Source organism: Aythya ferina (assembly GCF_964211825.1).
Source record: "Aythya ferina genome assembly, chromosome: 1".
NCBI lineage: Eukaryota > Metazoa > Chordata > Aves > Anseriformes > Anatidae > Aythya > Aythya ferina.
Genome location: NC_140296.1, coordinates 83,791,474 through 83,812,640, shown reverse-complemented (window position 1 = coordinate 83,812,640; position 21,167 = coordinate 83,791,474). Strand labels below are relative to the sequence as shown.

Genomic DNA, 21,167 nt, shown 5'->3' with positions numbered 1-21,167 from the left:
GGAGTTGTAAGACTTTCGTATGTTCCTGCTGCATGTTACAAGGTAAATAAAGTTCAGGCACTATCACATATCTCACTAAGGTTGACTGATGACAACTGAGCTCTTAGGGGAAATTCTGTTGAAGGTTTACAGATGACCCTGTCCTAGCACCGTGATCTGACTTTATAAATGCCACTTTTCCTATGTTGCTTCCTATGTTGCATTTAACAATTCTGCTATTACATTAACATGAACATGTCATACACTAACACAGCTTAAAAGAAGATCTTAAACTAGCAACAATCACAAGTTTTAGTCATCATAAGGAACTCCGTGGTAGTTCTACTACATGCGATGCATTGGCACAGCCAAACCACAAAACAAAGTTACTGTCCACAAGAGGCAATCCAAAACACTCAGCACTACACACTTGCAGTACCCAGCCTTCCTATAGCCATGGGGTCTTCAGCCATGCAACTAGAAAGCAGCAGTTCATAAAAGTCAATGCTTATTCTCTATCAGCTATGCTAGAACTTAACGCTGTGGTGAGCTTTAAGAGCTTCAATTTTAAATGTACATTCTCTGCTTTGAATTATTCTGTTAAGACTTATGGTTGAACTATAATTTTATATAAAAAAATATTAATTTCACTTTTCATCCTATACAGTACTTTTCCCATTTATACATACACATTATATACATTAGAGACATCTGCAAACCTACCTGCATTTTCCAGATCCTCAACAAAAAATAAAAAATAAAAAATAAAAAAATAAAAAATAAAAGAATAAAAGAGCTACTGATTATTGATCATCATAAGCGGCCACTAAAGTTTAGAACACTAACATTTTTTCTTCAGTAGTTATTTTTTAATTTACCTTTTCATATGGAAGAGCCAAATCCCCTGATACTTAACATTCACCTATTCTATATTAGCATTTACTGGTAAGAGGAAACCTGTGAATGGAAAAACTAAAATAAAGTTAGAGGAACATTTTTGTAGATTAACTATTCCAACTAATAAAAATAAACCAGAATGCTAAGGGGTCATCTCGTGTCATCTTTTATGGCAGAGAAGCACTAGTCAAGAAATAAAGAACTTATAAAGCTGTATCCATTTACAGACTACCTACATAAAAACGCCAGTTTCCATAACAGAGCATATACAATGTATTTCAGCAGAATCTATCATACTTACACAGAAGTACAAAACTTATCATACTTACACAGAAGTACAAAACTACAGATCACTCTGAGAATTCTCAAGTTTTCAAAAGTTTGTTATCTCCACAGCATCCAGAATAACGAGTACTAACCTACTTCAAAGACCACTAAAAAAGAACTTAAAATTAAAACTTCAGCCCTACAGGAGGTGCTGTACCACAAGAGACCTACCACAACATTAGTACTCCACTGATCCCAGCACTAGTGCTGTCAGGTGAAGCCTGGCTCCTGCCAACGTCCACAGCAGCTCTGCGCTGTGCTCCCGGCAGCCTTGTGTCACAGACATACTTTTAGAACTGTGCTGAAGACAACACATTTTCAGGCAAGAGCGCGTCAAAGTATCAAGTCCTTCCTCAAACTCAGAGCAACACAACCGTATGTGCAAACGTGCGCAAAGAACGCAGAAAGCAAGCTCAGGTCTAGCGCCAACAGAATTTTAGAGGTATGAAATCCTTCTTAACCAAACATCAAATATGTGAAAAAAAGCGTCTCAAAGCATTCCCTACCAACTACTCCAAGATTTCCCCACCACCCAGTAACCCATTTCACCGTTACTTTGGAACACCGAGGTTGGATGGGGTTTTGAGCAACCCGGTCTAGCGGGAGGTGTCCCTGCCCATGGCAGGGGGTTGGAACCAGGCAGGCTTTAAGGTCCCTGCCAACCCAACCCATTCTGTGTTTGTACAATTCTATAATGCAGAACACCACAATTTGATGCTCTAGTATCTCATAACCGGTAAGTCATAGACAACTGAGAACAAACCGTATGTGAAACTACACAGGATTTTTTCCTTTTAATCACAGAAGCCAGAAGCTCTGGTATCTATACAATGCCTAGTTTGTGACAGGTGCTCAACATGACTAATGGAGATCATTAAAAAAAAAAGTAAAATGCACGACTTGTAAAACATTGCTAGAAAATAAAAACTACGTGACATTCAGCTGCTTCTCATGCCAACTTTGTAGACAAATGCATCAGAATCTTAAAAAACCACAACATACACACCACTATTTCCTTACAGGAAGTGCCAACATCAGAATTCACATGATACGTAACTCATTTACTGTTATCAAAACTGGAAATTATTTCCTAGTTAAACACGTGTATAAGGGTAAGCATACTGGTTACATAAATCCCAGGAGGTCAGCAGATGTGGGGTTGCCTCTAGAGAACTGCTCAGATGGGACATCTTTGAAAAATAAACATGTGCTATCAGAAGCAAAACACTCATGCATGTTAGCTGGAAGTTGTAAAGGGACCTCCAGCAAGGAGTACATGCCTCTGAACCCCGATATCAACCCATCCAGTTCCCTCCTGGAAGAAACTAAACGAACTAACAGGTTGACCAAACACTGTCACATTCATTCCCTGGACCTCTGCAGATCACTGCTTGGTATTCTCTTTTATAAAGAACTCTCAAGCAGCACCATGAAAAAAATGTGGTTTAAGACACCGTATATGAGTGGTATGCTTTGGATCTGAAATGACTATTTTATCCCCAACTGATGGGGTCTGCATTCAGCTGCCATCCTAACCAATAGGAAGAGTAGTTTTGCCTATGAAGTTAAGAGTCTCTTAAAAAAATCTGACCTCTTGAGGCTAATGTGAAGCTTCACCCTAAGGAAGGGCCAGTTTTTGAAAATAAGGCCCTAATACAGAATCCACAATCCACTGGCACCAAGGGACTAGTTAGTCCTGTCACTAAATTCACATTTTCAGGAAACTCAACATACCAGGGCACAGGACAGATTGGCCAAAGACAAGCTCATCCAAGCTGGCATGTACCACTAAATCAAGACTGAACCATCAAAGCAGAACTAGAAATCCATGGAAAACACAAAAGCAGACCTGATTTTTTTTTGTCACCATAAGCCAGTCTGTTGAAACTAAAGAAGTTTAATTCAAAATACGCCTCTAGCTGAAGCTAGAGTTTCAGCTTGTCATAGTTTGAGACATTTATCTGATTCTTTTCCAGACACCAGATTATTTTTTTTCTTCTGCAGTACAAGAAAGATAAACACTACAGTTATGGAACCAAAATCAGGTTTGAAAACAAGTAAAGACCACTTTTTAATTCAATGAAAACTAGGTAGCTCAAATTCACTTTTATGTACATGTGTTCACAACCTGTTTAATGACTTACCTCTCTCCCTTTATGGGTCACCAAAGCAGCCAAAGGCTTGGCATAGAATCTGCTGTAGGAAAATCCCAGGCAGCCATACATACTGTTAGCAGTGAGTTTCAAAGCTTTCTGTCTGATATCATACTGAAAAGAAACACAACCAGCAAAAAATGATACAACCATAGCCAACAGAGAACAGAACTCAATCTTCACAATTACATTCACAGCTTTTTATATAGTCTGCAGCAATGATGGGCTCCAAGTAAAGCACATTACAATCACTGCTCACTACTAATCATCCCTATTCTGCAAGGCTGATCAGTGCACTTAAGGGGAGTGGGAGGAAAAAAATCAAAGGAGTTCCATAAAACACACCTGTAAATAAAGGTCAGGATTTAAGTCTGGCTGCTTCATTAACTGCTTAACTTGGCGCCTTCTCTCCACCAGTTTCCTGATTTCCTTCGGCAGAATTCCCATTTCCAGAGATGGGTCCGGAAGCTCTGGAATCTCTTCATCTTCTTCAGCCTGTCAAATGATCACTGCTGCTTATCATATTTTTTTTCTTGAGGGTTCGGTTTTAATGTGTGAAGTGAAAAGCTTGGGGAGGAGGAATGGACACACACACACACACAAACAAAACAGCTTATATCTACTCCTGCAAGAGCACTCGAAGTGCAGCTTAGGACAACAAGTGTGAGAGGGGTTTTTTTGTGTGGTATTTCACTTGGTCCCTGCTGGGGGACAGGAACAAAGCTGTTCTGTCTGGAAGATACCCAGAGACATGGACCAGTAGCAGGGAGATTTTTATTTACTTATTTTAGTATGTGTATAAATACATACATGTAAATATAAAAATAGACACATAAGTGTGTGAAAGAGATACGTACAAAAACAAAAAAAAAGTTGCATTATTTCAGCAGGGAAAGGATTGTGTGCTTTTATTTTTTTTTTAATTCTCTTATAAGTATTTTTGGTATTCTGAACTGTAAAATGGAGCACACAATCTGTGGAACTGATCCTTTGAACAAGGTAATTGGCAAAAGAGAAATTGACAATAACAGACTGAAAACCCTACCCCAAGCAACGGCAGTACAGCATAACAACCTGACAGAAAGTACACATTCTTCCTCTTAATGTAACTGAAGAAGCAATTGGTCATTAAAAATTGAAAATATATTTCAAGTATAATGGAAGAGAGAGAAATACACAAAAAGTAATAGAGAGACTATGAGGTTGGTAGTCTAGTATAGCAGCCTAGAAAGAAAGGTAACAAGAAACGACACTAAAATTTGACTAAATATCATGCCATAACAGAAATCAAAACAACAGAAATCAAAAAAAGCTGTTTTGAAGCACACTTAAGAAAGAAGGATAAATCCACAGGAAGTTTGGTGAAACTTAATGAAAGAGCTCCACATACTTTTCTCCTCGTTTCTGCTGTGGTACTGACATTTCAGTTGTTATAAGACTATGTCTCACAACTACTTATGGACAACGCACTAATTCCAACTAGTGAGCTGATCCCAGTTAAAAATAAAAGCCTCAAGTTTAACCTTTAGCCCTGCCCAGCTCACTGCTTCAGTTTACAGCACAGCTCCACCACCAACTGTGCCAGCACAGCTGAGGGAAGAACACAGAGCCATGGCCAGGCCTAAGGAAACAGCTGCTAAGGAAACAGGACATGGAACAACACCTTCAGGTGGTTTTTCAGTTGCCTTTAATACACTTCAGTGCTTTGTTAAACAGTGTGATTTCAGCAAAGCTGACAGTCTCACCTGCTGCTGACAGTCTCAGGAGCGCTCCTTGACAGACACACACACAGTTCCCCTGCTATCTAACAAAGGCTGAGTTTTACTGCACTCCTTCCCCAAGCATGAGGCTTGTGTCTCCTCCATTCAGGTATGTTTACATGAATTTTATGGCGACTCTACTTCAAAAAAATTGGCCAAGGGTCTCAGAAATTGCTAGGAGGACGTGGGACTGAAAAGGACCAATGGAACCTGACTAAAAATCTTGTTTCAAGAGGTACCAAACTAGAAAAAGATAGATTTAGAAAGATTCTAAGAAGGTATTACTGAAAGGAAGATGACAGATATACTACTCACAAAACCCTAAAACAGCACTTACCAATGATGCACCTTTAAATAAGAATCACTTTTTCTAAGTGTGAGGAAAAAAAAGTAAAAAAAAAAAAAAAAAAAAAAAAAAAGCCAGAGTGAAAGAGAACAATTTCTTAAAAAGCTAATTCACAGAAAACACACTAAACTTAAGACAGTCACAAGTTACAGCACAAACCTCTGCCCTTTTTTGTGCTTCTGATGACACTCGCTGCACTGTTGTAAAGCAGATGTTAAACTCCTGAATAATTGATGGGTACAAACTGTTGAAGTCGAGAAGCAAAATAAACTTGTCATAAAAACCTAAAACAGAGTTTAAACAAAACGCACGATTACTAAGTCTCACTAAGGGCTTGAGCTCCACAGTTAACATTTAAGAGACATAATACATAAAGTATATACTTAGAATAGCTGTTGAGATGTACCACTACCCATTGCAGACAACTGTCAGAAGTGGAACGATCCAACCCTATTAACTCATCAGAGTTGAACAGATAGCTTCTGTGTTACTATAGGACACTTGTACAGTTTTCCCCACATAGAGGAGAAACTGAAAGAAAACTTACGTGTCCATTAGAAGATTATATAGATACACTGTCCTAATCCCTCTCAAAAGCTTAATTTCCTTACAAAAAATAAGAAAAAAGCTTCCCCAGGGTTAGTAATTACATGTTGGGAATTTTATTGTATCCCAAATGAAACAAACCCACACCAAACTCCCCCAAGATACACAGATTGCCCATTGCATTGACATAACCTACCTGTATCTAACTTCACAGAAGAAAGGAAATTGCCACATCTTACCGACTTTGGGATCCAAGACTAAGCCCCCAGCATATGCTGCTTTCTTTTTCCCTATCTTTGATTTATTCTGATCTTCGAAATCTTCATCTTCATCCACCTACATTTGGCATTTAAAAAATTAATACCTAGTCTCCAACATTTCCATACTTTTGGAGGAGTTAATTTTGGCAAATCAAATATGAAATTGGGAGCCACTGCAAACAGCTCCTCTTAAATACATGCAAAACATGGCATTTTCATCATGATCCTTATTAAAGCTCTCTACATCTAAAACGCGCATTCAAGCCAACTCCTATGGGAACAAACTGACCATGAGAGATTACAAAGATTTAAGGAATTGCCATCGTTCAACAGAACACCTGCTATGTATTTTCTGGATGACTGTAAGAGTCAACACCAAGAAAAAAAATAATCAACTTATGACCCACAAAGAGGTATTGTTGTACACTTAAAGTTTAGTTTTTGGAAGTACAATAGGTAGGCATCAATTAAACAAACATTATTATTGACCTAAAAAAAATTTTGTTATTTAATTACAGTAAGAACTTTGGTTCCAGGTGTCCAATGCTATTCCAAATAATTTAAAATTTAGTAATACAATCAACAAAATTTATTGCTTTGGAATTTGCTGTTGAACTTATTTAAAAGTAAAACTAAAAAGCAAAAAATAGTGAAAGAAATGCATTCTGAAATTTGAATTTGTTTACTAGCAATCACAGATATTTCTGTAAACATATTTACTATGGCATTATCCAGAGGATTTTTCTTAAACATCCTTGGATCTTTTACCCATATTCTCAAGTCATTTACCTTACAGATCATACTTGAAATATGGTTCATCAATAAAATGGATTTTCTTAATTGTAGAACAAGCGTACATCTATTAAGCAACACAGCCTATCTTCTGTAATATTTCCTTACAAAGCCAAGTGCTTGGCTTATTTCAGTTTAAAACTAAAAGAGTAACTGAGTTTCCATAGATATACAATGCGAGAAAGGTGATACAGCACCCTTTTAAAACAAACATTTCTCCATTGTCAACTCAGCAAAAGCATTTTTTTTTTGCATTAACCATAAGCTGTAAAGTTACGTTATATCTAAAACAGGCTGTGTGTTTTATATGTTCTCAAAGAAAAGTAATATGCAACAGATTCTTATTTTTTTTTTTTTTAATAAAAATTATCCAAAAGAGAAAAAACTAGACTTACCAACTTAGGTATAGGCTTTTTGAAAACTTGTTTGTCTGGCACTATGTAGTCTTTTTCATAAAATGCATGAAGCAACAAGAACTCGTTACGCTCAGATCGTCCTCCCATCATTGTCCTTGACTATAGAGTGGGGAAGAAAAAAAGAATTTTATAGCAAAGCACTGCAAACACACGTTGACATGCAAAAATATATTAAAAATGTCTTTCATCTACTGTAAATTCACCTAGCATTGCTATTATGTTGTATCGTTAGCAGACAAAACTGACAAAACTCAAATGTGACATCCTTGTGGAAATTTTACATTATTACTTAACTAGATCAAACTCTCACACAGCAAAAAAATGTACAGTATCATATATTCTGAGTTAGGGCTGGTAAATGTAAACTAGCAGTCAAACAAAGAAAACAGAACCATATGTGTGGGAGAACAGAGGTGGGAAGAAAGTTACAAAAATGTACCATAACATTCCCAGAGATGTTTGTGATCTGCAGGGCCAGTGGCAGAACATTCAGCTCACACATAATCTGGAGAATGAACTTGGCGTCTGTCCAGGTGTTTTCCAGCATGAATATTAAGTGAGGAGAATCACTGGAAAAAGAAGTGGAATGGCCTGTTAAAGTAAATTCAGGCTCCTTCATAATCTGCAGTAGATAGGGCCTGTAAATGGTACACAACTCACGTAGTACTTTTAGGACATTAGTGTTCAATTCAGCAGCAATTTTATTTATTAGCTTTTAATTAAAAATTAAAAATAAAAAAACCACAAGTTTACACATCCTATTAGTGTATCTAAACCAATGCTTTCACAAATCAATTTGCATCACACATAATAAGCTATCACACGCCAGCGGCTTGCCATTATGAATAATTAACATTATCAAATACGGTTAAGATAATATTTTATTTTTCCAGCACCAGTATGTTAAGTGAGTGTTCCCATGCCCAATGAAATAAGCAAGCACAAAGTCATTTAACAGGAAACAAAATGGCACCTAGACTTTCCAGCAAAGCATTAAAAACACAAGTCAACAACATACCTGTACATGTTTAGGATTTCCTCTGGTAGGATTGTTACCTTCTCCGTTTTCAGAATCTGATGGACTAGTTCAGACAAATGGTAACTCTTGCAACGAATTAATTCTTTAGCTGAAATTTCTACATCACAGATCATCCGGCCACAGGCAGCATTCCTTTCACCAAACCCTCCTCGACCCTTTGCCACATCAGAAAAGTAGAGGAAAAAAAAAAAAAAACAACAACAACATAGATACAAATTTTTAACTGAGAACATATACCCAAAATACATGCGTACAGGACTTGGTCAAGCCATCTACCATTGAAACATTCAGCCTTTATAATCACACCCTAAATGAATTCATGGTGTACTTCAGTGCATGTAGAAGTTAAGAAGTAGATACTTCACTCTCATTACTAGTTAGATCCTTAATTCTTACACTGTTGTGAACGTTGTATCATTTTTTTTTAATCCTTTTAATAATTAGAACAGTCCCAATAAGAATGTGAGAATAGATTTTTTTTGTTGTTTATTTTTGGTCCAAGGATGGTTCGTTGTTTTTTTGTTTGTTTGTTTGTTTTTATAGTAACAGCAGAACCAAAAGTTAAAAATAAATAAATAAATTACTCAGCTCAGCCTCTATGAAAGACAGGAATAGACGAGCACAATCAGGCTTTGCACTTCAATATGCAGAGCCTCACACACTGTCCTCTGAACAAATACATGCTAAGAACTACAGAATTATTAACCTAGCCATTCTCCATGGGATGATTCACCAATCAATCCAAATTACATTTTCTCATTTTACAGTTATAGCAGACAAAGACAGTTACAGTAAAGACTATTGCAATTAATCTGTCATTACCATCATCTACTTGAAATCTGTAAACTAAATTAGCCTAACTTGAAAATCAGTTTAGCTTATTACTGTAATAAAAGTCATATAAACACTCATCATTTCTGATCCGGGACACATGAAATCTAGCATGACCAACAGTCAAAATACATCAGTGTCACATTTACAATTCCTCAACAAAATTAATTCAATTTTAATCATATGCAACATAAAGGGTCTTAAAAGACTTGAGCAATCTTATTACCCCAAGCTTTGGCATATTGGACCTCCTCAGTCGACCTATCTTGGACCAGTGAGGGACTTTGCACACATTAATTCTTTGAAGCAGCACTTCCAGATCAAATCCATAAATATTATGACCCTTGCAGCAGAAAAAATAACAAAAAAAGGTTACGACAAATGCAAATTGAAAGACTTACTTTCACACAGTCGGTATTCCTTTGCCCTTTGTGATTTTTTCATCTAATTGATGGCATTATCTCCCTCATGGAAAGCACTTTCTAAGAGAATGTTCATCAACAGTACTCATTAGTCTCAACACTAACAATGCTGTTCAGCAGAAGAGCAAAAACAGCTCTGTAACTGGCTCATAACACTCACCATTCAGCTTTATGCTTCCATAACAGAGGTTAAGATTTAAAAGCCTTCTAGAAAAAGACTACATTCTTTATACAGCATGTAAGGTTAGCTACGAGCAACTCCCTTCCTCTCCATCCATGAACGTCTCCATATTGACATCAAAATGATGGAACTTTATTTCCTTTAACACTATGGTTAGGCACTGCTGTTAAATCCAGACAGGCAGACATGTCGCTCAACGTTTACATAGCAGAGTACTCCAGCAATATTTTTCAAGTTTAAACAGTGCTAAGGACATCGATGACACTGGCTCGTGACCACAGCTGCAAGCCAAATGCTACCCTGATGAACAAGAGCCTACATGGACCAGTCAGGCACCAGGAACCAGGTTCACCATTTCAGACCCATCTGTGTGGTACAATACGGTTCTACAGAAGAAGCTGCTTAAAATCATCACGAGCTCTACAGCTGTAATAGAGTGGTCCTCTACCTGTACTATCATTTACTTCAATGGCACTAATTACTCCAGGTGCAAATTAAATCACACCAACACAGCTCTGCTGTTCCTAGGATCAGAGCTCTCACATCCCCACTACTGGCATCCCAAATTTAAAAAACTGGCTGCAGTGCACTGATTCCTACCATAGCCACCAAGAAGCTAGGCTTGTAGGCTCGGATACCAGGCACAGTGAGGTGGGATCACATCAGGAATCTGACTGCTCATTTCATCCTATTCTCAACACCTGTTCCAATTATTTGTATACACCTCCATAAGAATATGAAGTTGTATATAAACAGCCTCAGATTACTTCAATTCGTCTTCAAAACTTCATTAAATTCAGGATTGTATGCTAATTAAACTTAACAAAAAAAGAAAATGAGTAATTATAATAAATTCTCAGCTGCCAATACAGTAGAAAACAAAAGAATGCTCATCACAAAGCTTTGCTTAGAGCCCATGCATTTGTAAAGGTCATCATTTTGATTTATAGTATAAACACAATCTAAATGGTGATACAAAATTATACGAGCATCTAAACTGAAAAAGACTCCGTATACAAAGAGCTCCCATTCTTCTGGGACATCACAAGGGTTTTTGTTGTTTGTGTCTTCCTGAGTTAAGAAAAAAAATACTTATTTCAAATACCATGGAAAAACTGCCTATTTCAGATATTATGGGAAATAAAAGGATGTATAAAACGCTGGCAGGGGAAATTCTGCATCACCTTTGTACCAAAGTATACCTGCTGTCTTATAAGCAAATTCAATTCATGAGGCAGTCTGAGATAAACATTAGAGAAAGGACAAAAAAAAATAAAAGGGGACAAAGGAAAAAGAACAAAGCTGACCAACTGACAATCTGCTTTAATTTAACTCTCAAAGTCTCAGAACTACTCACCACAACAACATCTGGGTCAATTTTGTGAATCTTCGCAAGGAAAAATCCCAGCAGTGTTCTCTCTGTTGCAGCTATTTCTATTTTAGCATTCTAAAAGGAGCAAGAGAGCACCTGATTTCAATGACCCAATAAGTTTAAAATGGAAACATCTCCTCTCCCCTACTAGTTACGAGACAATAATAAAGCACCACAGAGTTCTCCCTTTCCTTCTGTAATTCAAGGCTTTTTGTTCTCATTCACATAGACATAGAAAGCTTTTCTCAGAGGCTTTTTTCCATTTTGCTTTTGTACGCAGGTGTCTAGTGATATTTTAAGAGCCTCCTAAGAATCAAGCACACCAGGAAAATGCTCCATGTACATCCTTCACTTGTGGGCTTAAGATCATACAGAAACAGAGGAAAAACAAAAACAGGTTATTCTATTATTCTGTCAACCCTCCCATTGCCCTTTAGAAAGGGTAAGTTTTGACAGACTTCACTATCCAAGGGAAGAAGAAAAATTTTCCTGGCTTATTAGAAGTACATACTGATGTATAATGAAAATTAATTTTATCCTCTTTGCAAAACGTTTCAAACTCTTTTGTCTAACACCCCATCTATCTTATAAGCACTACTAGCAGCAGTGCTGAACTGCATAAAGCATACACCTCTGTTTATAGAAGCAATACAATAAATACCGGGATTTAGGTTTGCAGAGTGAGAACTAATGAAATAATTGTGCCATTCCTTTGCATATTTCTCTTACATGACTCACCCAAAGCAACATGATGTTCATATTTTGAAGTACTACAGTCAGAGGGCTAACAAAATGAAATTACCTTCTTTTTAATAGCTTCCTTGAAGTCATAAGGAAAAATGCAATCATTTGGTTTGGACACAACTGCAAGAGAAATCATATTTGTTTTTACATACATGTTCTTAATTGTATTCTCTGTAAGAATCCATCCACAATGAAGGGAGCTAAGGGAAACTGACCTCTAACCCTAAAAAGCTATTCTTATGTGAATACTTGCCTTTAATGTTTATGTTGTTTAAAGCACAAGATCTTTCTATTAAAAAAGTCATGTCTACCAGATGACAATTAGTCTTTTAATGAAGATCATATGTAAAAAGCCTTATGCATCTCCTCACCTGTCACTGATCTGGCTGGTATGATTAATTAAATTATATAAATTAAATGATTAATTAAAAGATCAGCAAAGAAAAGCCACAAAAAGAACCAACTGTGAGGTACTGCAAGGTGCCTACTACAAATCTAGAGGTCAGAAGTTTACAGCTTCTTTTAAAAAACTGCTCTGAGACAGTAACTGATGAGATGCAAACCCAGAAACATCTCACCTAGATTCTCTCTTTGCAAGATCTACTAACCTAACATGCCAGTTTTGTCTGAAGACTATTAAATCACTTCTGAATTCTGGGTAGACCCTTTAAGATAAGAGTAATCAAAAAAAAGTATTAAAATAATCTAATATTCTGACTAGAATTATCAATGGAGATTAAACTGTTCTTCACAGTTTAAGTATTTCCTCTCACGGGCATTCAAAATTCTTTATTATCCTCCTGCTAGGGTCCAAATCTCAAAATTTAGCTACCATACTGCAAAAGATTGCAGTAAAAAAAAAAAAATAAATAAAATAAAATAAAAAAAAAAAAAGCTTGTTTAGGAAAATAAATATGTCAAGTTTAAATACAGTTCTATTGAGAAGAACTAATCTGAAAAACATCACCCAAAAAAACACATGATGAAGTGAAACTAACAAAAACTAGGAACCATACAGAGCAAGGTTACTTCACATCACCTCAAACTAAGATGTGCAATCAAGTTTTCAACAAAAAGTCAGTATCCAGTAAATAAGGAGAAAAGAGAGTGAAAAGTTAGTCACTTTTAATAACAAAAATAACAAGTTACTTTATTGCTGGAGTTACACTATTGCTGGAGTGACCAAGTGAAGTCTAAAAAAATAAAAAGAAAAATCCCACCCCACTCTGAAAGAAGATGTTTTCTACACATAACCTGTTCCGAGTACATACCACAGAAATGTGTCTGAAAAGGAGGCTGAGGTGGGGCTTTATCCAAAGGAAATTTCTGATGGATCAGAGCTGCAATGGCCACAATCTAGACCAAGGAAGTACAAAATACACGTCAAAATACACATGATCTGTTATCAACATACATTTCTTCTCCACCCTGACACTTTTTTTTAAAAAAAAAAAAAAAAAAAAAAAAAAAAGTTTCCTTGCCTGCTTTCTCTTACTTCCACAAAAAAAAAAAATCCTTTATAACACAAACTCCAAATATAAGAAGCTAAACAGAAGGTTATCAATTGATCTCACGTAACTTATTCCTAAAGATTATCTCAGAACTTTGACATGAGAAGTCATTCATTTTGGAAAACTGCTTTTATAAAATTTTCTTGAGTCTGAACAAACCCCATAATTTAAAGGATCACCTACAAAGCACAGGGGAGATGTGGGAGGGGTAAGACATGCAGAAGCCTTCCCCTAGGAAGGGCTGCCCCTGAGCAAGCAGTGAAGACTTCCAAAAACCCAAGAAGTAGCCAAGAAGTTTCAGTGTTCAGAAGCTATTACTCTACTGAGCCTTCTGCTTGTTTTGCTGGCAGAAGTCCTGACTGCCCATACACTGGTTAAGAAAACGCAAGAGAAAACAAATTAAACAAGCTTTAGAAAATCTTGGTAAGCAGAGTTCTACTGGTATCTGGTTTACATCCCATTAGGTTGGCTTTAATTCGACCAAGAAGGCTAATTCTGATTGAAAAAAATTGTGAGCTTTATTTTTTTTTTCCCACTCAATAACTTGGAGACAACTATCCTATAAAAGCTCTTCCTAAGTTAGAGAGACCTATATTACAAAACAGATAAATGCTTTGTGGCCTGCAGTCTGCAATTGAGGATGGCCACCGTTATCTTTCCTACTTCCCAAGAAAAGGAAAGAGCCTCACAGCAGAGTAATAGGTACTAGCAGGTTCTCATTCTACTTTGAAAAAAGTAGTTTTACCTAGAACATGTAACACTTTTTTTTTTTTTAAATCCATTAACAGCTGTTCTGGGACAGTCTTACTCATAATTATTATGCATAACAGACAAAATAGAAGGCTTTAAAAATACATAGGATCTACTGTCTCAATAAATGATGACCAAACTGCTCCACTGAACCCACAGAGTTTGATCTATACCAGCAACCTCTAGTAAATGTTTCTTTGAAGTGCTTGCAGCACAGGAAGGTTATTCAGTAGCATATATATTCAGACATGGTTTATAAGATGAAGTTCTTCCAAGCCTTTTGAAAAAAAATTAGTGTAGTACAAAGAACAAAACAACACCAAACCAAAATCAAGAGCAATTACTTACCACGTTCTGGTGAGTTTGAGGGTTCTGGGTGGTCTTTATGCTGAGAGACATGACCACAAGCGGAGGAGGAGGAAGAGTATCTTTAACCACGTTCACCAAAGCAGGCTTCAAGGCCACTGCCTCTATCTTACACCAGCTGACTGACTGATTGGAGGGCTCTAAGGAAACAACACGAACCACCTTCATTCTTCTGGGAATCCCAGGTAAGACTTCTCTAGCAGTACCATCATAAAGACTGTGTTCCTTCTATGTTTTGCTTTTGTGGAATAGTCCAAGATCCAGATTAATCCTGCCAAAATTTTGGGGACTCCCAAAGCCCTCACTCACCAGTCAGAAGCCTAGTCACATCAGAGGCTCTTTAACACCAAAAAAAAGCGAGGGAATATTTGTATCTAGGCCAAGATTTTCTGTCTCTCCTTTTAACAGCCGAGATGCCCCAAGTCTACTAAATTCTCAATTCACACATCAGTTACATTTCTGAAGTTTAGGCAGACACATTTAGATGTGGCAACCAAAAAAAAAAAAAATCAGAAAACATAAATGGGTAGATGAAAAAAAGACATGTCCATTATCATTTGATTATTGAAACACCCATTATCATTTGATTATTTTGGCCTGTCATTCCTTACTTGCTTTAAGAAATAAACAAATGCTCATTCACAAAAGATGCTGATGAGGTAACTCTGTATAGGCTGTTACAAGGAAGCAGAGGCCACATTTCTGAGGGATTAACCTTTTGAAGACAGCTGTTGGTAGACATGGTTATCTTACTCCCTGCAAAACTATTTGACACCTTTCTGGAAACCCAACACTGACACTCAAACTGCACAGGCAGCTTCGTTATGATTACTGATGACACTCTTTGGAGAAGCCATAGGAGACTCATCGAATGGTTGGAGACATGCTTATTCTAAATCTCTAAGGTATGAAGAGGTACAATTTGCCTATTGCAGCCCAAAATTTTTACTGGTGCCAGCTTTGTACGAGCTAAGTGTTGAAAAGGAAAATTATCCTATCAGTATTCAATACTGTCAATACTGTATTTGAAGTGCCTCAAAGATTTTGTCCAGTATGATTAACACATCCCCATGTTCCTGGGAATACACAGCACACGCCCAACGATTATCTCCAACCAAACCAAAGTAAGGCAGCATAACCACCTGTAAGTAGTACATGCCACAATCAAGAGGCAAAAAGGATTTCAAATACAAAGGCTCCACACCACAAACTTTCTTTAGTGCAAGAAAAAAAGCCATCAGTGGCTTGCGCTTAAAAAGATGTTTGTTTGTTTTTTCCTGAAAATCTAAATTACTAAGAGAAGAAAAAGGAGTACATTTCTAGGAAAGTAACTTTTAGCTATCTCACTATATTGCTTTATACATTATATAAATTGCTTTAGGGTATGCACCAAAGAGCAGCTTCTACGGACTGCAGTTCCCTCATGATGCCATTCAAAGCTATCATCTAATCTGCACAGTGTGCAACGTCAAACAGTCGGAGTTTTAAAATACAAAGAAAAAGTTAGAGTTTGTACTAGGTAATGAAAACTGCACAGTTAAATTACAAAATTAATTTGCTAGATGGGAATTTATCAGTAGAATTTACATTTTTCCCCACAATCTATAGTTATGTGCATTTTTCAACAAGCAAGAATTTCACAAGCAAAGCACCATACGTGGATTTTTTATTTCCAGCCAGCACGGTCCTTTGATCTTCCTACTCATCAAGAGGAGTTCCAGGCTAGAGGTGTTAGTTCCAAATACATGTGAGAACGTTTCTCCTTTCAGATCTTGGGGCAGCCGAGGGTATTCAGCCTAACAAGTAATAAAAAGCAGTCAGTCCTTTCCCACCACAGTCATGTTGACACACTACATTCAGACGCCACCTTAACAAAACCAGGGAAGATCTGAAATCACTGTAATTTCCCACAGGCAAAGCCTTCATCTGTAATATCTTATGGTAATTCACGACATTACACTATTGACCCTACTTAAATGGGTGCATAAGTACCTAAAATCAGGACACTAATATAAAAATGCACCGAAGCAAACCTTCTTCATCCATACTGGATGCAAGAGAAGTATTATCATCAGGCAAGACTACAACAGTGCTCAATGACCATTTTAATAGAGAAACTTAATTAGATAGTTACAGTATTTGTATGACCGATGATTAAAGCTGGATAAAGTGTTTCTGCACAGCTGAAGAAAGATTTAGGACAGATAGCAAATCTCTATGGGATGCTGCTTTAGCATCTCAAACTAGCATAAAAAATGGGTTAAAAAGGCATTACCGCAGCAACTGGCCAAAATGGTTCACAACTGCCAAGTCCTACATTTGAAAGCAAGTCAAGTATTTCTGCTAATTAAGAGTAGCTACTGATGTTCTCATGGGATCTTTTTCCCATCTTTGCTGCTCAATTTTACAGCTCTTCAACTGAAGATTTGCTCATCCAGCTGCTATTTGCAAAAGCCATATACGCAGAGATACCAGCTATACACGTGGATTCAACAACACATTCAAAGGTAGCAAGCAATTTGAAACATCTGACAGCACTTCAGGCCCTGACCCAGCACAGCTAAAGGGCTGTTTGGCTGGTTACGTGATTTGGTAGCAAGACAAGGTAATATAAAAATACTTGGAATATACATACACAATAAGCAAGTTTTAACTGGGGGAGAAGGCAGGAAGAATGTAGCAGTTTTTATATGCATTTCTCCCCCTCTCAGGACTTATTTGCACAGATACAGCTAACACTGACAAATATTAGTCTTCCTGATAAACAACTTTTTTTTTTTTGTTAAGGACTAACGAGTAGCCAAATGGTAACAAAAAAAAGCCACAAGCTTAGGCATTAATCTCTGAACTTGGGGAATAGGAAACATCCCTCCCCTTCATCAATAACCTCCCCCCTTCCCCCCCCTTTTTTTTTAAAGAAAAAAACAAACAATGACCAACTACCTACACACCTCAACACAGGTATAGCCACTAGCTACTAAGGGTCAAGTCCTACAATTTTTTCTTTAAATAAAAAAATATTAAGTGGGTAGGAAAGCAGGTTATGTTCTTTCATCAGACAAATTATACTTACCGAATACTTAACTTCTAAGTATTCTGACTTTGCTGGAACATCCGGGATCTCAAAAGCGTAATATTTTTCCACTTTCTATATAAAAGAAAGATAATTACTTTTCCAATAACTCCCAATTGAAAATTAATTCTGTCCATTAAGAAAGGTTGTGAAATAAAGGCCAACCAAAACACAACATTTCAAATATCAAGGGTTTGGATCATATATTACGATTTTTGCAACTTCTTTGCATTATAACCAGCTAAAGATAGTAAGACTGTTTCAGTTCTGTTGGTCTTCTTAGCATGAACAGTTTCTACAGAATTGATTTACATGCATACTAACCATCACAAATCAAAAAGCATACAGTAAGCCCTTGCTTCATCAGATTGTCTTGGAGGCCAGGAGAGGAGACAGGCTGAGGACCTTACTAACTCAAAGCAAACAACAGCCACTGCTCTTCCTTGTCCACCAAGCCAGTTGTCTCTTTGCAGAAGGCTGCCAGCTTGGTTAAGTCCCATTTCCCCTTTGTAAATCCACACGGAGCACTCCCAAGCACTTTGTTTCTTGCTTTTTTTTTCCTTGTGCATGTGTAAACACCTTTCACAACTAGATGTTCTACCGCCTTCTCCCAGGAACTGCGCTGAGGCTGGATCAGCAGGGTAATTCCCTGGATAATCCTTCACTGTATGGCTGAGGTTGGAGGGGACCTCTGGAGGTCATCATCTTGTGCACCTTGAGGCTAGCAGTGACACTTCCTTTCTTCAGTCCTCAGAAGCCTCCCCTGATCATCATGACCCCTCAAAGGTAACCAAGAACGGCCTCACGGTGGAATTGGCCAGCTCCCTCATTCACGGGTGCATCCCATCCCAGGGACCTGTATCTATCTGTCCAGTCCAAGTGTTCCAAGCCTTTCTTGTTGCCCTTTGCTTTCCTTACCAGATTCATCTCCAGATGGGCTTTGACCTTCCTAATGCACACTTGGATGGTGCCTGCACTTTCCTCCTGGGTCACCTGACCCTGCTTCCACCTCTTGCATGCTTCTTTTTCTCGTTTGAATCTATTCAGAAGTTCCTGGTTCATCCATGCAGGACACCTACCACCTTTGCTCGACTTCCTCCTTGTGAGGATGGATCATTCTTGAGCACAGAGAAGGTGGTCCTTGAAAAGTAAATGCGCTCTTCTGAACCCCTATTCTCTCTAAGGACATTTTCTATAGGATTTGTTCCAACAGGTATCCAAGCAGGCCAGAGTCTGCTCTCCGGAACACCAGGATTATAATCGAGATTTTTGATTTTTTCTCCCCCTCTCACGATCCTGAACTTCAACAACTCTTGTACACTGCAGCCAAAGCTGCCCCTGAACTTCACATCCCCATCCCGTTCTTCCTTGCTTGTAGGAACGAGGCCCAGTCCAGTGTCTCCCCTCATGAGGTCCCCAGTCAGCTGTGTTCAGGTGTCATTACTGCATTCCAGAAACCTCCTGCATTGCTTGTGCCCTGCTGCACCTCCCCTAGAGCAGACAGTGTGGTTGTTAAAACCCTTCATAAGGAACAGGGCTGGCAAAAGTGAGGTTTCTTCCACTCATCCAAAGGCCTCATCTTCTGTTTCCTCCATCAAGCAGCCTGTACCAGATACCCACCATGATTTCACCCCACTGGCCTGCCCTCTAATCCGGGCCCAGAAACACGAGCAGGAACTGCCCCCTCACCATCCCAGCCCATGGTTTTTACCACACCCTGTCCCACCACATATCCATAATCCCAATGAGTAAACCTGTAGCTGCACAGTTCTTCCTTCCATGCTCTGTGCTTTAGCATGCAGGCACTTCAGAGAGGGACCCAAGAGCTGTTTACTTTATTACACGCTTTCAATATTTTATGATTGACTCGGGTTTTAGTAGAAAGTAGTCTGTTTATATGTAACACAGAGATAGTTAAAGCAGTATCAAGCCCTGTGCAACTTCACTGAAAGTCAAGTATCACTTCTGCTTTCTCTGAGAACAATAATAATTTCACAACATGCTCAGTTTGTCAGTTTCTAAGAACAATTACCTCCATTTTTCAAGCAATTACAGTATCCTGTTCAGCGATGCTATGGTACTCGCTGAAATGCTCTGCAACACTTCACAGACCATCTGCACCACCCTTACACATCCATGCTACTCGACTGTGTTACACCATGACTATGCTACAACACTGACACAGAAGCAGAAAGCAGTAAGGTAACTTGGCCCAACTGCATCACTCTGAGGTCAGAACGGTGCAAGAAAGTAGCCTCCAAATGCAGGTCTGAACAGTAGAGCCAAAGCAGCACCTCACACGAGCAGCGCATCCCAGCCACAGTGTCACAGATGGCCGTACATTGCTTTTAGCACATACTACTTTTTTTTTTTTTTTTTTTTTTTTAACCTCTCAGGCTTCAAACAAGTTCTTGTTGCAAACGCAAGCTGAACGCAGTGTAAAAATAGTATGCTGCAGTGATTCATCTGCGTTATTCCACAGAGCTCAGCTCAATTACACAAGCCTCTGGTCATAACTGCAGTGAATGAATGCTTTGCTGCAGAGTAATCTGCCCTTCAAGTGGCCCTTCAGAGAGCAGAAATGAGCAGCAGTGATTAGCTGCGAAGTTTCTAAGTGGAGTATAAGGCTGCTTTCAAATTGATTTGTGAAGACTTGCTAACTTGGCAGCAGTGCAACCCACTGAAGCTGCAATTAGCAGCAGGTGCAGGAGGAAGTGATACGGCTTAAGTGTATCTGTTCGCAGTGACAAAGTTTGGTGCCGGCAGGGCCGCCACTGGCGCACGCGCACAGCCCCAGAACAACTTGTCTCGGGGTATTAATAGGGGCTCTCTCCACATCACCACAAAACCAGATATTCTCAACAAAAAGAACTTTGGGCACATCGTAGGTACACGAGTAACCTAATTCCCAGCTAATGGTGGAAGAATACGAGTTTCTCCACGTGTCACAGTACGATGCCAGAACTGAGACACAACTGCTGTGTATTACCCTCAGCACATCAGTCACGAGTGTCCCACTCACCTGACAAATATTGCCATCAGCCTTTCCAAAAATCTTTCAAAAAACACCAACCCTTTCAATACAGTAATTAACAGGAACAGTGACTGCACATCACAGAACAGGGGGGCTCTTCTAAACATGAACTCTTAACCCCATACAGTCACAACTGTGTGGAGATCCCTTTTTTGGAGCATTTACCCAGCTGAATGCAACCAGCGTTTCCATCTGGGAGCCCAGCACAGCTACGTGGAAACAGAGATGGAAAGGATGTATAACATGACAGCTCTGGTGGCATGACTGCAAGGAAAAGAAACACAGCGACTCCTTAAGAAAAAGGGCTTAATAAGGTATATAACCAGGCAAACTGAGGGCTCTCCGAGTGGAACAAAAGCAAAAGAGGA

General features: G+C 38.4%; 1 protein-coding gene across 4 annotated transcripts in view; it reads right to left on the bottom strand.

Annotated features, from left to right (window-relative positions):
* POLA1 (DNA polymerase alpha 1, catalytic subunit) overlaps positions 1 to 21,167 on the bottom strand; it is a 199,875-nt gene that overhangs the window by 163,132 nt on the left and 15,576 nt on the right. For all 4 annotated transcript variants that reach the window (XM_084492938.1, XM_084492935.1, XM_084492937.1 and 1 more), the window contains exons 13-26: positions 17,766 to 17,840; positions 16,350 to 16,488; positions 14,675 to 14,832; positions 13,337 to 13,421; positions 12,124 to 12,185; positions 11,307 to 11,396; positions 9,573 to 9,689; positions 8,495 to 8,670; positions 7,916 to 8,045; positions 7,456 to 7,575; positions 6,248 to 6,344; positions 5,622 to 5,746; positions 3,702 to 3,851; positions 3,348 to 3,470 (exon numbers count right to left, since the gene is read on the bottom strand). In XM_084492938.1, coding sequence (XP_084349064.1) covers positions 3,348 to 3,470; positions 3,702 to 3,851; positions 5,622 to 5,746; positions 6,248 to 6,344; positions 7,456 to 7,575; positions 7,916 to 8,045; positions 8,495 to 8,670; positions 9,573 to 9,689; positions 11,307 to 11,396; positions 12,124 to 12,185; positions 13,337 to 13,421; positions 14,675 to 14,832; positions 16,350 to 16,488; positions 17,766 to 17,840 — 1,647 coding nt within the window. The remainder of the gene's footprint in view (positions 1 to 3,347; positions 3,471 to 3,701; positions 3,852 to 5,621; positions 5,747 to 6,247; positions 6,345 to 7,455; positions 7,576 to 7,915; positions 8,046 to 8,494; positions 8,671 to 9,572; positions 9,690 to 11,306; positions 11,397 to 12,123; positions 12,186 to 13,336; positions 13,422 to 14,674; positions 14,833 to 16,349; positions 16,489 to 17,765; positions 17,841 to 21,167) is intronic.